Source organism: Mobula birostris, chromosome 25 (genome assembly GCF_030028105.1).
Source record: "Mobula birostris isolate sMobBir1 chromosome 25, sMobBir1.hap1, whole genome shotgun sequence".
In the NCBI taxonomy this organism is placed as follows: Eukaryota; Metazoa; Chordata; class Chondrichthyes; order Myliobatiformes; family Myliobatidae; genus Mobula; species Mobula birostris.
The window spans coordinates 7,302,790-7,318,952 of record NC_092394.1 but is presented as its reverse complement, the minus strand read 5'-3'; the positions used below and the strand labels follow the sequence as shown (position 1 = coordinate 7,318,952).

General features: G+C 37.4%; 1 protein-coding gene across 3 annotated transcripts in view; it reads left to right on the top strand.

The window, feature by feature from the left end:
- Window positions 1–16,163, top strand: part of med13a (mediator complex subunit 13a) — a 174,094-nt gene that overhangs the window by 80,330 nt on the left and 77,601 nt on the right. For all 3 annotated transcript variants that reach the window (XM_072243538.1, XM_072243539.1, XM_072243540.1), the window contains 5 exons: window positions 1,832–1,977; window positions 4,076–4,273; window positions 6,631–6,834; window positions 8,783–8,942; window positions 13,515–13,619. In XM_072243538.1, coding sequence (XP_072099639.1) covers window positions 1,832–1,977; window positions 4,076–4,273; window positions 6,631–6,834; window positions 8,783–8,942; window positions 13,515–13,619 — 813 coding nt within the window. The remainder of the gene's footprint in view (window positions 1–1,831; window positions 1,978–4,075; window positions 4,274–6,630; window positions 6,835–8,782; window positions 8,943–13,514; window positions 13,620–16,163) is intronic.

Sequence of the window (16,163 nt, the reverse complement as noted above, 5' to 3'; positions counted from 1 at the left end):
GGCCCCACCACACATCAACACCTTTGTGTTTCTCACTATTTGAAAAGAATTCAGCTTTTTTGCTTTTCTACCATCTGTCTCATCAGGTTTGCACACTTTAGTTTTCAATTGTGTAAATAGATCACATTCCCGCATTACTGTTCTGGATATTTTAATATGGAGGAGAATGTGCATTATACAGGTAGTTTTCTGCAGCAATGGCAGTAAATTTCAGTTTGTTTTATATTGAAGATGCTTTCTTTCGGGGAAAAAAAACTTGCTGTAATCTGTCTTTTATCTGAAATCTTTGTGGTTATTGAAATGTTGATTTTTTTTCCCCTTGAGTTATCTTGTGATGCAGTCTTTATCATCTTTGTAGAATTGTGCATAGTTAATTTTATATTGACATATTGATAATATGAATTGACAGCCGACACTGTAAAATTGTGAGGGGCTCATTGAACAGTAAAAGCCAGCAATCTGTCTGTGTGTTGTCTGTCGCCTTATAGTCCACCTGATGTTTATCTGGACTGATGGCATTAAGACAACTAGCCGTGAGCTAGCAGATAAAATGAGGTTCCAGTTAATGGTTGTGTTTTTCCTCCTCCTTGATTAGGATAGAATATTAATCTCATTTATTCTCAAATATATCCAATTACTGATTGAAATATGGAGAAGGTATTGGAATAGACCTCCCACCTCTTCTGGAAAATAGAAGCAGTTAGCAACTTACTATCCATTATCTGTAATTAATATATTTTGAAAGGGTCAAGTTATATTAAAATCATGTGCAATAGAACAAATACTCTGTACTTAGAGATCCCAATATTCTGAGTATATTTGTTTATATGGATTTGATTACCTTACTTTAGTAGCAAAATTGTACTTTCAAATTTTAATTATTGTGTTTTTAATTATTTCTAATTTGAAAACCACACTTTACATTAGTCTTAAATTCCTTTATTAGGAAATAGGAATCCCAGAATTACTGCAAATGTCTGAATAATAATAGCAATCATAAATCTCTAACTCTCAATCCTGTAACAGAATTTAATGATGTTCCAAGGTTTTCCACTAATGGTATACTAAATAAAATATGTCTCAGCAATGTAATGAGTGCATGATTTGCTGGCCCTACTTTTCGGCTCCAAGCCAGCAACAGTCCTGACAGTTGTGAGGAACTGTTAATGAGTGCTACCTGTGTTCTGCTGATTCTCTGGTTTGTGCATTCACTTGCCATCTGCTTAGAGATTTTATTTTAAAGGTGGGGGGGGGGGGGGGTGAGGAGTCCCTAACCAGATTAGCTGTATATTTTCTCATTGTGGACTGTCATGGGTGGCTGTAGGCTATCTGGAAAATGCCAACCAAGGAGTAGGACTGATGTTTGAACTAATTAGACCTACTTGTCTGTTTAGTATCGAGGGTTACATCCCAACGGGTAACTTCTTGAAGAGCATTCCCTATGTATTAGTGGTAGCACATGGGTCAGTTTCTGTGAGTTGCGCTCTTTTTCATATGGTATCTCTATAAAATTGGCTGCAGGCTTTGATTGTGTTTCTCTCAGTTATCAAAGAATGGAGTCAAATAAGCTAAATTAGCAGTAATTTTTAAAACAAAGCTCTCATTGAAAAGTACAGTGAGGAAAAATGTGTTCCACCTTGATCAGATAGGCAGTGTATAGAGGCCGGAGCTTCAGGCAGGAAGTGGGCAACAATAGGTCTCTTCCTCTAATAAATCTGTTTTAAATATGTGGAAATCTGAATGTAGGTGAGATTTGTTCTTTTTGATTATTATCTTTTACAATATATTGATGAATATATTCACAGTTAACCATTGTTTCTCCTTCCTCTAGTGAGCACTTGTCCTGTTCCTTCACATTTTTCTTGCATGGGGATAGTAAGGTCTGTACCAGTGTTGAAATAAACCAGCACCAACCAGTGTACCGTCTGAGTGAAGAGCACGTTACTGCTGCCCAGGCATCCTCCAATCCTTTCCAAGGTAGGAAAAGCAAACCGAGAACTTTCAAAGGAATGGTTCCTGTATGTTTGTTGATGAGGGTGAAAATGCATAGCTGGGTCAAATTCTACTGAATGTAGATACAGCTGTTACCACTCCCACTATAATGTCCTTGTAGATAAAGGCAGCACCTGTTTACTGTCAAACCATACTGGCAAGGGCGTTGCAGTCTTACTGATCTTGCTTGAGGTTCTGTAAATATTCCCCTTACTCCTAATGGATATCTAATGATCTTGTGTAGCCTTGATTGTGATGGGATACACAAACAAGAAGTGACAAATTATTCTTGTCTGTTTTCAGAGAAGGAAGTCTGAATGAGCGTCTTCTGCACCACATTGAGATAATTCTACGTAGTCATAGATGAGGGAATATGTATTTTTGAAAAAGTTTTAAACCCCCCCCCCCCCCCCATTTATTTTAAGTGAATAGTAAGCTAGCAATGTAATTACGTGATTGTTTGGTCATTCTTTATGCCCCGTATTACTATGCAGTTAGAATATTTAATTTGTATTCCCTAAAAGATATATTGGTTTTTGAGTACTTGTAATGGATGTTGTTCTAGGTTGCAACCTTATGCAAGGGAGATTTTTCCGAACTACTATTATTACTCCTAAACAAAATTGTTGTTGACCTGGCTCTGAGATTGCTGAAATATAAATTTTGCTTTTAATTTAGCAACACTTAAGTAATTGATTTAAAACAATTTTTAATGTGTCTTTTGACCTACTTCAATGTAATTCTGTGGGTTCATATTTATTCCTTCTTGCTCAGTGTGTGAACAATCTTCATCTATCCCATACTATAACTACTGAAGAGCCACATTTGTATGTGTTTGCTTTGATGCATCAGTTCTTAATTTGTTTTTTAGTTTTTCATCATATTGCATCATTTACCTCTTTAGGAAATGGGTTGTGTATATGCTCCAGGATTCACTACGAGTGCCCCATTGGTTTGACCAAATAGTCACATTATTTGTGAGTGCTCAGCAGAAGGGAAAGCAGGAGGCCATTTAGCTAATTTGGTCCAGGCAGGTGCTAGGGGAGCCATCCCTGGACAGAGAAGATTTTCCTGTATTTTGGTAGTGCAGTGGAACAAAAGGATCTGGGAGCGCAGATCCATGATTTCTTGAAAATAGCGCCATAGCCAGTCAGTGTTGTAAAGGAAGTTTGGCACACTGGCCTTCATAAATCAAAATACTGAGTACAGGGGTTGGGAAGTTATATTGAAGTTGAATAAGATGTTTGTAAGGATGAATTTGGATTATTGTGTGCAGTTTGGTCACCTACTCAGAGGAAAGATTATCAATAAGATTGAAAGAGTACAGAAAAAATTTACAAGGATGTTGCCAAGACTAGAGGATTTAAGTTATAGGGAGAGGTTGAATATTTTAGAACTTTATTCCTTGAAGCGTAGGAGAATGAGGGGAGATTTGATAAACGTATATATTAATTTATGAGGGGGGGTGAGGCTTTTTACTGAGTTTGGGTGAGACTAGAAATGGGTTAAGGGTGAAAGGTGAAATGTTTAAGGAGAATTGGGGGAGGGGGCTTCACTGAGGTAGTGGTGAGTGTGTGGAATGAGCTGCCAGTGGAAGTGGTGGATGCAGATTTGATAATATTTGGGAGAGTGTGGGTAAGTACAAGTGGGAGGGATATAGAAGACTATGGTGTAGGTTTGGGTTGATGGGACTAGGGAGAACAACAGTTTTGCATGGATTAGATGGAGCCAATTACTTTTGTTTTATTACTTACTCCATTTTACTCAGCATTTTGTGTAGTTAAAACTTTCTTTTACTGCTCTACTAGTTTCTCCATTACCCAAGTTCTGTGTCATGGTACTATTTTTGACATTTGTTTCCTGTCAGAGAAATGATGGTGTAATCCAAAAGTGACTTGGACTGTTTTTGAGACTGCTTCAGTGCATTCCACATAGATTACTTTTATTTCATAATGGGTACTGCAATTCATAGATCCAAGTTTTTAAAGCTGTTGATTTTTGCTGAACTAGAATTACATCCAAGAGGTAAGTGTATAGCTTGCCAATTCAGTAACATTGACAACTTGTGTTTTGATTCTTCCAGTGATCCTCAGCCCTTTTGGATTAAGTGGTACTCTGACAGGTCAGTCGTTCAAGCTATCTGACCCTCCCACTCTTAAACTAATAGAAGAATGGAAGCAATTCTATCCAATCCAAACTGGCTCAAAGGAAACCACGGACGACAAGCAGGAGGAGTTAGATTGGGATGATGACTCAATAGCAGCTGTTGAAGTCATTGTCGGTAAGTAGAAATAAAAATATTGCAATCGTTTGATTTTGTTCAGCTTTATGTAAATTGGATTGTAAAAACAAAGTGACAAATTAAAATGTAAATACAAACATTAAAAAGTTCTAGCAACACACATCAAAGTTGCTGGTGAACGCAGCAGGCCAGGCAGCATCTGTAGGAAGAGGTGCAGTCGACGTTTCAGGCCGAGACCCTTCGTCAGGACGATTAAAAAGTTCTAACTGCACATGATTATAAAGCAAAGATCTGAAAATGCTGGAAATAATAAAAGAAGAACATAAAGTAAGTTATGAACTGATGAAGGGGTTATCAGCCTAAAACTCTTCCCCTCACCACAGTTACTGCCTGTCCTGCTGTGTACCTCCTGTTTTTATAATTTTTTTGCCAGTAAAAGTTTTATCAAGCCAAACAATTAATAAATCACTATTTCTGTTGGAGAAGTGTTCCTTCAGCAGTGCATAATTTATACCAATACTTCACAGCAGTATTCGGGGGGGAAAAACCTAGTAATTCATTGGTAGAATCTGCCTTTCATTTTCCTGAGAAGTTTCTCAGATATTGGGTGGAATATAGTATCAAGATGTTAGTTTACAATAGAGTGATGCCACATACTGTGCTTCATTAATTCTTTTCTGTAGAGTATTGACTTGTATCCTTATTACTTTTATCTTGGAAATTAATTGCCTATAGAGATATATTATAATTATTTTGTTTAAATTGTTTGAATTTTGTTGGTTTTTGGCTTTAATGTCCATATATCATTGTTCACTGAGACCTCTGAAGATGAGGTATTTCCTCCTCTCATGTAGTTTGGCTGTATTAGACTGTTGATTTAGATATTTAGCACTTCTAACTAGAGGCAACGTAAAGCAATAAGTACAGATATTTTTGGTCGTGGATTTCTGAGTACGTGTTGAAAAACAAGTAACCTTTGGAAGTGACTAAAGCCTAAATTTGTTATTGTCCTGAAATCCCCTTCTGGAGTTAACATTGAGTAAGACCATAAAAATTTACATAGGGTGAAAAAATTTTATTTGTAGGAAAGCATAATCTATCAAAAGTAAATTTGCATTTATATTGTGACTCAGGCCAATGAGGAAATGGTGAAATTATTAAAGAAATGTTATTTTATGTGCATAGTTTGATTTGTTTTTAAATCAATAATATCTATTCAGATGTCAATGTGTCTTGAACTTAAATTCCTCTAAAGAGAGCAAAACCCCTGGGTCCTGAATGCATCTGCTTGTAACATTGAGTATTTGTATGCTTCACAACTGGACTTGTCAGGCTAGCTGCAGGAGGCAATGTTTTCCCCATCTGAGGAGATTACGACCAGAGGACTCAGTTTGCGAATAAATGATGGCCCTTTCGGACTGAGATGAGAAGATTTTATTTTCATGCTAACTGGTGGTAAACGTTCAGAATTTCTAACCCAAATGGCTGTGAGGGCTTAGTAGAATTTATAAAGAAGAGGTTGTTTAAATTCTGCATGTTGAGAGAATCAAGGGAAATGGGATGGCACTGAAGTTGATGAACGGTGGAACAGACTCAGTAGACTGGCTGGTTAGCAAGTGTTCCTCCACACAGGAAATTTACACACTGTAGTAGGATGCATGGAATTAAGCAATATATTAGTTTGGATTAAGAGCCGATTAATGGGAAGAAAACAAAGAGCAAGAATGAGTGGGTCAATTCAGGTTAGCAGTCTATAATTAATGGGGTACCAAATCTTCACAATCTACGTCAGCTAGACATTGATATGTTTTTAGCTGTTGAAGGAATTGAGAGATATGAGTTTGATCCATGAAAGTAGAAGTTGAACCATGATGTTGTCTAATGGCGGAGTGGTTTGGTTAGTTTGAATGGCGTCATCTCATGCCTTACATTCAATTGAACTTGCAAACCATTTTAGAAAGTGGTGCAGTCAGGAACTGTGGGAAATCACAGTTAAAATAATGTTCTTAAGATCCATGGCACAGCAAGTTAATCTAGTGTAACAGCCTAACCTTAGCACACTGTGTCTGTACTGTTGTAGCTTGGTAAATTTACTATGGCAATTTGACAGCATCCACTCAAATCTATGACATGTTATTTGGAGACCTTTTCTGAACTTTTACACCACCTTAATTTGGGAATGTAATGTTCCTTCATTGTGGAACTAAATCCCCAGAGTTACCTACTTAAAACAACACTGTAACTTCACGTTAGATTGCAGGACTTTAACCTTCTCAAGGATAATAAGGAATCTGCATTTAAGCGTTCATCCTTCCAGGAATGCTCATGTTCCATGAATGAAGTAAAAATGGCGGCTTTTTAAAAATTATTATTAACGTGCACTGTTCTACTTGCAGCTGGTGTGCGAATGGTGTATCCAGCGTGCTTTGTCCTGGTGCCTCAGCCTGATGTCGCGACAACTGTTACGAGCAACACCACTGGATCGTCACATTGCACAGTTGCATATTCAAGTGCCCACCAAGTGCCTGCCCCAGTGAGGGATCCCGCCATTTCCTCTGTGACCTTGACTCCACCCACATCACCAGAAGAGACTGAAACAGGTAATTATGAGAAATTTATTGTTTGTTATGAATGCTGCATCACCACTTTTGGAAACTGAAATAAAGTAATTGCTTAATTAATTACATCATGAACTGAATCACGGTATTTTTTATTACCAATAATTGCAGCTTCATAGTGTTTTTGAAGAATTTTCAGTATTTTTTTTGGTGATTTTCTATGACTGCCAGAAGGAGGCAATTTAGCTCTTTACGTGTTTTTTGAAAGAGATGTCCAATATGATACTAAACCCCGGCACTCTATCCATTAATTTTACAAAGTAGCTCTTCTCAAATACACACTTGATTATCCTTTAAAACTCAAGATGGAAACTAAATCTGCTGCCTTTTTAATTAGTGTCCTCTCTGTCCATAAAATCCTCTATGAAATGTTTTTGCTAATTTTTCTAATTATATGTTAGTACTTCAGTATTCGATCTATTTACTAGAGGAAAAGGTTCTCTCTTGTGGATATTTCAAAGTCCTTCAATATTAGAATACTTCAACCCTTCTCTTTCGGTGGAATTGCCAGAACTGTATGCAGTCCTCTAGCTGATGCTTAACAGAATCAGGTTTATTGTCGCTGACTTATGACATGAAAGTTGTTGTAATGCAGCAGTAGTACAGTGCAAAGATGTAATATTATAAATTACAGAAGTGAATAGCGCAAAAAATTGAGGTAGTGTTCTTGGACTGTACAGAAATCTAAAGGCAAAGCTGTTTCTGAGTTGTTGACTGTGGGACTTCAGGTTCCTGTACCACCTGCCAGACGGTGGTAACTGGTAACTTAGTTAGAGATACAGCATGGCAACAGGTCCTTTGAGCTGCCCAGTTACATAATTAACCTACTAATTACTACATCTTTGGAATGTGGGAGGAAACCCACATGGTCATGGGGAGAATGTGCAAACTCCTTACAAACCAGCGTTGGATCTGAACCCAGGTTGCTGGCGCAGTAATAGTATTATGCTATTCTCTACACTACTGTCCTGCCCAAACTTTCTACATTTCTTAAACAAGAGAAAATCTGCAGATGCTGGAAATCCAAGCAACACACACAAAATGCTAGAGGAACTCAGCAGGCCAGGCAGCATCTAGGAAAAGAGTACAGTTGACGTTTCGGGACAAAACTCTTCAAACCCTGCTGAGTTCCTCCAGCATTTTGTGTGTGTTTCTAGCTTTCATCTTGATTATCCCTATCTATAAAACCAAGTATCCTTTAGACACTCTTCCCAGCTTTCTCTTCGTATAGCTATATGGAATGAGGTCCAGCTGCTTTTGTATCTTTCAAAGTAATACTAGGTAGGTGAATGCTGCTACAAGTTGCTTCTAGTGTGGATCACTGTAGTTAACCACATTACTCTGAACCCATTATGTTTTGTTTTTGGATACCATCCTGTTAACAGTTTGCTTTGCAAAATTTTCCATCAGTTCCTAACTTCAAAATTGCACTTGCTGTGCATATAACTGTATAGTGAGGGAAAACAACTACCGCTGATCCCTCAGGTATCCGGTGCATTCTTTCCTTACCCCGTCAAAAGCATTTGCTTACTGCTATTCGCTTGCTCCTATTATTAATTACCACAATCTTTTAATACCATAAACTCCATTTTTCCAAAATGTCTGAAAAAAAAAATGCAGATTCTGTAAATCTAAAATGAGAACAAAGTGCTGGAAACACCATGCAGTTTAGAGGGAATCTGTTTTTAAAAAAAAAAGAAAAAAAAAATTAATCGGAACTGTCAAAAAGTTAAAAGAAGTTAGTTTAAATTGATAGGTATGTGTATGCTAGATCCTGCCTTCATTTTGTATTCACCACAAGTTTTGTGACAGCACTTACACAAATTGCTCATCTTAGATGGCATTCACAGAACAGGTTTTGTACATGTTGACCTAACACAAACTTTTGTGCTCTTCAAACACTGCTAATTTTGACTTTTCTCTTTTCTAGCTGAAACTCAATCCACCCAGAAATGGACGAAGCTTACTTCTGTTCCTGAGGGATTTAATATAGAGAATTCTGGGCATGGTGGGAAGATCCCTAGAAAATTAGCCAATCAGGTCGTAGAGAATGTGTGGCAGGAATGCAATCTCAACAGAACCCAGAAAAAGTGAGTACTTTATTAAACTAAGCTGAGCAGTGGTGGGCTACTAGGTCAGTGAAGCTCATTTGGTGCATGATGTGCTTTATGGTATTACTGGAAGTTTTGGAGCAAAGAGATCAAAGGGATGTCTGTCTCTAATTTCTTCCCTTATTTCAGTTCTTTCTATTGACAGAAATGCTGTTTTGAGGTTTATCAACACCAGCAGCTGAAATCAAAATGCTAGATTTTATACCATACTTGCAAAGGATGGTATATCTTTCACATACAAGGAGCAAGTGATTTGACCCATTTTCTTGTAGTGGTCACTCATTTAGGAATTGGAGCAACAATGTTTCTTGCCCCTGGCAGCAGACTTGAGGTTGGATAGAACTGGGGTTTTGAGACTGCAAGATGTATGTGATGTACAAGATGGGGAGATAGTTGTTACAGGGACTGTGTAATATACATGAGGAAAGCCTGGTTGTAACAATGTCTTGTTTTATGTTCAGAGATGAATGTATTGAATGAAAAATACTATCATAATTTGAAGCTATATTTATAATGCTTATCAGTTAGATAATAATGCACCCTAAAGGCTAAATGAAAGTTGGTCAGCAAAAAAGAAAATTCATCAAAAACATTCATTGTGTGACTTGTTTATAGGGAAAATCCAAGAGAAGTTTTTGTTAATAACACCCCAATTTATTGCTTCAGATGCTATACTTGTTTGCATTTCACTCCAGTTGTGATAGTTATAAATCTACTTCAGATCAGCTACCGGGAATTCATTATAGGTTAAGAGGGCATGCTACAAAACTCTTAAGTTTCTTGTTTATGACTCACTGAAATCCTTGAAACAGCACTGATTTAAGATGCATTTAATTTTGGTACTTAAATAATCCTTCATACCTTCATAACGTTTTGTGAAGATTAAGGAATCTTATGTATTTAATTTTATTTTTAAATTAAATTAAAGTCAGTTTTACAACTTGGCAGTATAATTAGGTAATTTAAAATTATCTATTCATTTGTTATCAATATAATACATTACTGGTGAATTTTGACCTGAAAGTAAGCAACAAGAAAAAGCTGTCTGTTGATGCCAAAATTCAGTTTTGGATGGTTTTTGGTACAATTATTTTGCCAAGGATTGTTAATTAGATAACATTTTTTAATTGATGCTTTGGATTGCTACGACATATTTCTTTGACGGTACCCACCAACAATCTCAAGAAGGTGTCCAATGAATTGTACATTGTTTAGTCTACCTTTGGCACAGTTCTTTACCTATTATACTTGCAATCCAACCTTCTGAAATACTTGTGTATTTAACTTGTGTGATTGTTCAAATTTATGTCTGAGTTATTGGACCAGGTAAAGAGTGGATGGCAGTTGCAACATTGGCTGTTTGTTAGTGGTGAACAAGTCAATGATAAGATTTATCTGTGAGGAGGAGGAAAAAGAGACCATACCATCAAGTGCCCCAGCCTGTGCCAAAGTAACTTATTGAGTTTGTGTCACAACATTAGTGAAAATGCAGGAAATGTCGAACCTATGGATTGAAGACCAGGATAAGAAAAGTACCAGTGAAATACTCAAGCAGGAAAGCCAAAAGTTAAATGAGCATTTTAAAAGAGAAAAATAATGTTCATCATATAGACGAGTATTTGTTAACACAAGCCAAAAATGGCTTGGGTGGTTTCCTCTTCACAGACTAAAACTTAACAGCGAGGCTGCATCTAGGGATCGTAATGGGATGAGTACATCCTGCCAAACTTCTAAAATTGAGGAAAAATTAAATTGACTGGAGCAGGACATTAATGCAGATGAGGTTGTGTTGTGGTGCAGAAAGACAGTGGCAAGAATGTTTCTTGTTCAGAAAGGATTGAAGCATCAAGGTTGAAGGAAGCCAAGGATTTATTTTAAATATTTCTATAGATCACATGGTGAAGCTGTGTTTGCTGAGCTGATTGAAGAAGCATGGTGGGGGGGGTGGGGGGGGGAATAATCCTGTTGTGTCCTTTTATTAGCAATCAAACATAAATGCCTGAGTTACTGCTCATTCATTGTGGATTGGTTCTATAATTGCTTCATTCACAAAACTGAAAAAGCTATTATTTAAGGTTCTGCTGATCATAGACAATGTTCAGGTCACTCATAGAATTAGTACTTTGCTTACTCTGATGGGGAGATTGTGTCTTTACTTTGAAGCAACATTTCCTTCATCTAGCCTTTGAACTGGTGATAATAAAAACGTTATGCCAATTAAACCTTATAATTATATTTTTGGCCTCATTAGAAATGCAATGGATGCTGATTCTCACTGTAGTGTTATTTAGTGCTGGAAAGAATGCAGAATCACTTACTATAACACATTAAAGAATCCATGGATGAACTAAAGCTACATTTTGGCAAAACTTGCATAAGGAAGTTGTCAGTGTCGTCTTCAGATTTTCTTCACTTGATGGAGAGCTGAAGCACCTCATAACTCTGGCCTGTTAGGTGGGAGAAGGAGGTTTCAGTGGTATTGAGGAAAAAGGAAGTGGATGTGATAGGCTGACAGTGAAGTACTCAGTGTAGCAGGCTTGGAAAAGGTTAAAAATGACAAATGACTGACAAAGTCAACTTTTCAGTGTGCGAAACAGCTAAATCAGTTAAAGTCCCCTCCATGTAGTGAAGTCATAAAATTAAAAGGGAAGGTTTGGCAGCAGTAACCCTGTGCCAAAAAAAATCTTGATAAGACAGCTGTCTATCATGATGTTCTTTAATAAAACCCATACAAGATCTTCACCACCACCACCACCATATCTCACCACATCCACCACCATTTCTGCCTCTACAATGATGCTGTAATGTAAGATTCTCTTCATTATAGCATATTAGAATAAGTTTACAAATGGTGTGTTGTTATTACCCTTTATATTCTGTGCCATTTTGACTTCTGTGCTTGTGTAAAAATATTTTGAAAGGTTTGGAATTTGTAACTGTTCCTAGAATTTCCTTTGTGAAAATTAAGGGTTTACTGTAGTTCCAAGTGTCATGCAGTCCAGTGGTATCTCATTTAGTTGATTGATCTTTAGGTAAGTGCAGAATAGTCAGAAGTGGTGGTCATCAAATCCATAGGTTTTCCGGCTGATTTTTTTTGTGCTTCCTGCTTACAGATGTGAGCTTTCAACTTTTGACTTAGTGAGTCTTTAGCAGAACTGATATTTGAGCCTGTCTCTTTTCTGTCTTAACTACTTACTCTTTGCTTGGTTAAAAGTTTGAAAAAGAACAGAAAGGGAATAGTTTTTAGTAAAGTAAACCCACTTCGGAATAATTCTGTTTGTTTTCAGAAAAACTTGGGAGTTAAGTGTAGCTCATCTTTATTTGATCTTGAAAAATGCTTATCTGCTGTTTTATAGTTAGAAAAGAAAAGACTGTGACTACTTGAATTTGTCAAATGAAGCATCGGTGGGCATGCTTTGAGTTGGTTTCTTAAAACTGCTGAAATGAAGTGGGGTCTATACTTCCTACTATTTTTTTCAAGAAATGTATACTGGTGGTCAAACAATATACACATGGGGAAGATGCATTTATAATAAAAACTTTGTTTTAGAATTCATCTTTTGAAAATGTCTGTGACCTGTCTGTTGATTGCTATTTATTTTGTCTTGCAATTTTTAACCTCCTGGAAAGCTGGTTGAAATGAAGTGATATCCATAACTAACACTATTGTTTATCATTATTCATAGTGTATGCAACCTTTGTAGTGGTCCATTAATGTTCTAATGTGAATCTTATAATTTTGCTATTGAACATTGATTGCCAAAGAATTGCTGCTGCAATGAGCCATATACCTACCTTCAATCTGGAAACAAAAGTTGTGGGCTGGCTGGTGGCGCAATGACATCAGCACCGGACTCTGGAATGAAGGTTCCTGGGTTCGAATCCAGTCGGGACCACTCCCTAGTACGCTTTCCATCCGTGCAGGGTTGAGTGTCAAGATTGCAACTCGACCTCGTAAAATAAAGGGAAAAATACCACGAAATGTCTGTGTGAGGAGTGGCGCGCTACACAGTCTCTCTCTCTTGCTCCGCGCCTTTAAAGGCATGTCCTGCCAACATTGCACATGCACGTACGTGCATGCCAAAAAAAAAAGAAAACAAAAGTTGTGTTTCTGTGGATGTTACTTCTTGTGAGGCCCTATGTTTTCCAGAGGTTTGATCTACTGTGCATTATTTCCCTGCTCTTGGATGTTTCTGAAGCTTGGCTTTCTACATTTGGTAATTCCATTCCTGGAACTTATAAATTCCATTCCTGGAATTACAAGAAATGGAGTTGGTAGGCGAAAGTTAACAAAGGGAACTTATAAATTGGAACCTCAGGAAAATAGACCAGTTGCAGTGTAATTAACCTGGAAAGATTACTCTGTTAGTGACTTGAAAGCTGCTCCTGAGCCACCCAAGTCTCAAAAATTGGTTGAAGATACATTTTTCCCAGCTTATAGCTTCTCTCTGGCTATTTATAGGTACATTATAGTAGTCTAACAGATCTTAAATTACTTTTAGGAAAATCTTCAGTATTAAAATTGATTAAAACCAAACTTATCACTTCCAGGCGGAAGTTTTCTACTGTGAATGGCTGTGAAGAAGATGCATCGGACAAAGAGACATCCTGGGATTTTGTTGAAGCCAGGCATAGAGTGAATTGCAACTGTTCGAGGTACAGAAATATTACTTAATACATGCATGTTTTAAAAGAAAATTAGAAAAGGACATTATCCATCAAAAATACTGATATTTCCTAATATGCAATTTATATATTTCTTTAAAAATTAAGAAGCTGTGCATATGTATTTTTTTAAAAAAAAACTGAACATAATGGACCTGCTTAATTTGTCAGCTATGAGAAAAGATGTCTGCCATGTTGAACAGGATTCTTCAGATCGAAGATGTTCAGGTTCTGATGTTCAAAATGCATTTATTATCAAAGTATGTACACTATATACAACCTTGAGATTTGTCTCCTTACAAGCAACCACAAGACAAAGACACCTAATAGAACCCAAAAAAAAAACCAAATGTTGGGAATCTCTTTCAGAGTATTGAGTATTTTCTGTCTTTTATTGTAACCTGTTAACCTTGCTGATGTATATTTTTTTCAAAATGCAAAGTGATAAGGCTATGATAGTTGTTTTGTTCTAGTGGCACTGAATTGGCTTTATTTGGGACCTTTGATTTTTTCCAGTAATTGGCCAGCACCATTCTGAGTACAGCTGTATTTTAATCACTTGAACAGAATGTTAATCTTATCATTTAAAATGAAAATGACAGTGACTCCTTTACGTATATATAAATTTTATAAAATGGAATGTGTGTTAATATATTTTATAAGGATGATGGTTGTGGTGGTTGGAGGTCAATCATCTCATCCTCAGGACATTAACTGCAGGAGTTCCTCGGGGAGGTGACCTAGGACTAACCATCTTCAGCTGCTTCATCAATGACTTTCCTTCCATCATAAGGTCAGAAATGGAGATGTCCGCAGATGACTGCACGTTGCAGAACACCTTTCATGACTCCTCAGATAGTGTAGCAGTTCATACCCAAATGCAGCAGGACCTGGAAAATATCCAGGCTTTGGGCTGACAAGTGGCAAGTAATGTTCGAGCCAGATAAGTGCCAGGCAATGACTATCTCCATAAAGAGAGGCTCTAACCATCATCCCTTGACATTCAATGGCTTCACCATCACTGAATCCCCTACTATCAACATCGTGGGGATTACTATTGGCAGGAAACTAGCCATATAAACACCATGGCTAGCAGAGCAGGCCAAAGGCTAGGAATCCTGTGGTGTGTAACTCACCTCCTGACTCCCTAAAGCCTGTCCACTATCTACAAGGCTCAGGTCAGGTGTTTAATGGAATACTCGCCTCTCGCCTGGATGAGTACAGCTCCATCAACACTCTAGAAGCTTGACACCAACCATTGCAAAGCAGCCCACTTGATTGGTACTCCTTCCACAAGCATCCAATCCTTCCACCATCAACAAACAGTTGCGGCAGTGTGTAAGGCATCACCTTCTAGACCCACGACCACTACCATTTTGAAGGACAAGCAGATGCCTGGGAACACCACCACCACACTCACCATCCTGACTTGGAAACATTGTTCATTCATTGTTGCTGGGTTAAAATGATGGAATTCCCTTCCTAACAGCACTGTGAGTGTACCTACACCTCAGGGACTGCAGCGGTTCAAGAAGGCAGCTCATCACTGCCTTCTCAAGGACAACTAGGGGTGGGCAATAAATGCTGGCTTAGTTGGTGACACTCACATCCTGTAAATGAATAAATTGAAAAAAATATATATTTTCAAACAAATTGACAAATAGGTTGATGCCAAAGTTGGTAATTGTGAAACAGCCACGGCATGGTAAAGGAGCCGACGGTGAAAGCAAAAGAAAGCCAAAAGTTTGTTGAATAATAACTGCAGATTACTGTCAAATATTTTCTCCATTTAGTTGAATGCTTTGGTGCATAATTGAGATCATACCAGTTTCTCTACTCTGAATAACTGAAATCCCTTATTCCCTATAATGTTTTGCCAAAAAAATTCTAATCTCACCTTTTTGAAACTACACCGAATTGAATACAACTTTCCAACTGAAGCTGAACTAGTTTATTTTAATGAAAGTTCAATTTAACTTGTATATGCCAACAACTCTACAATTATCAACCTTTTCAACATGTTCTACTATTTCTAATGATTTGTATGTACACATCACAATTTTGGTAACTACCCTCTTGTTATTTGTACTATTTATTCACACAGCTTTTTTGACATTCTTTCTACCAAGTTGTAATTGATAAACCATCATTCTATTAAATTTCATCTGTCATATATCTATCCTTTCACCGGTATGTATCTTTCTAAAGTCTGCTAATGTGTTTCTTGTTTGTTGCTACATTTCTAACTTTCATATTTTCTGCAGAATTTGAAAAAAACAGTGGTATTAATTGCAGCCCTTGGGGAGCACCACTGTATACCTCAGTCCAGTCTGGAAATATTCACTATCACTCACTTTTTTATAGTGAGGTCAGCTGAGAAGATCATTGGGGTCTCTCTTCCCGCCATTACAGACATTTACACCACACACTGCATCCGTAAAGCAAACAGCGTATGAAGGACCCCACGCACCCCTCATACAAACTCTTCTCCCTCCTGCCATCTGGCAAAAGGCACCGAAGCACTTGGACTCTCAC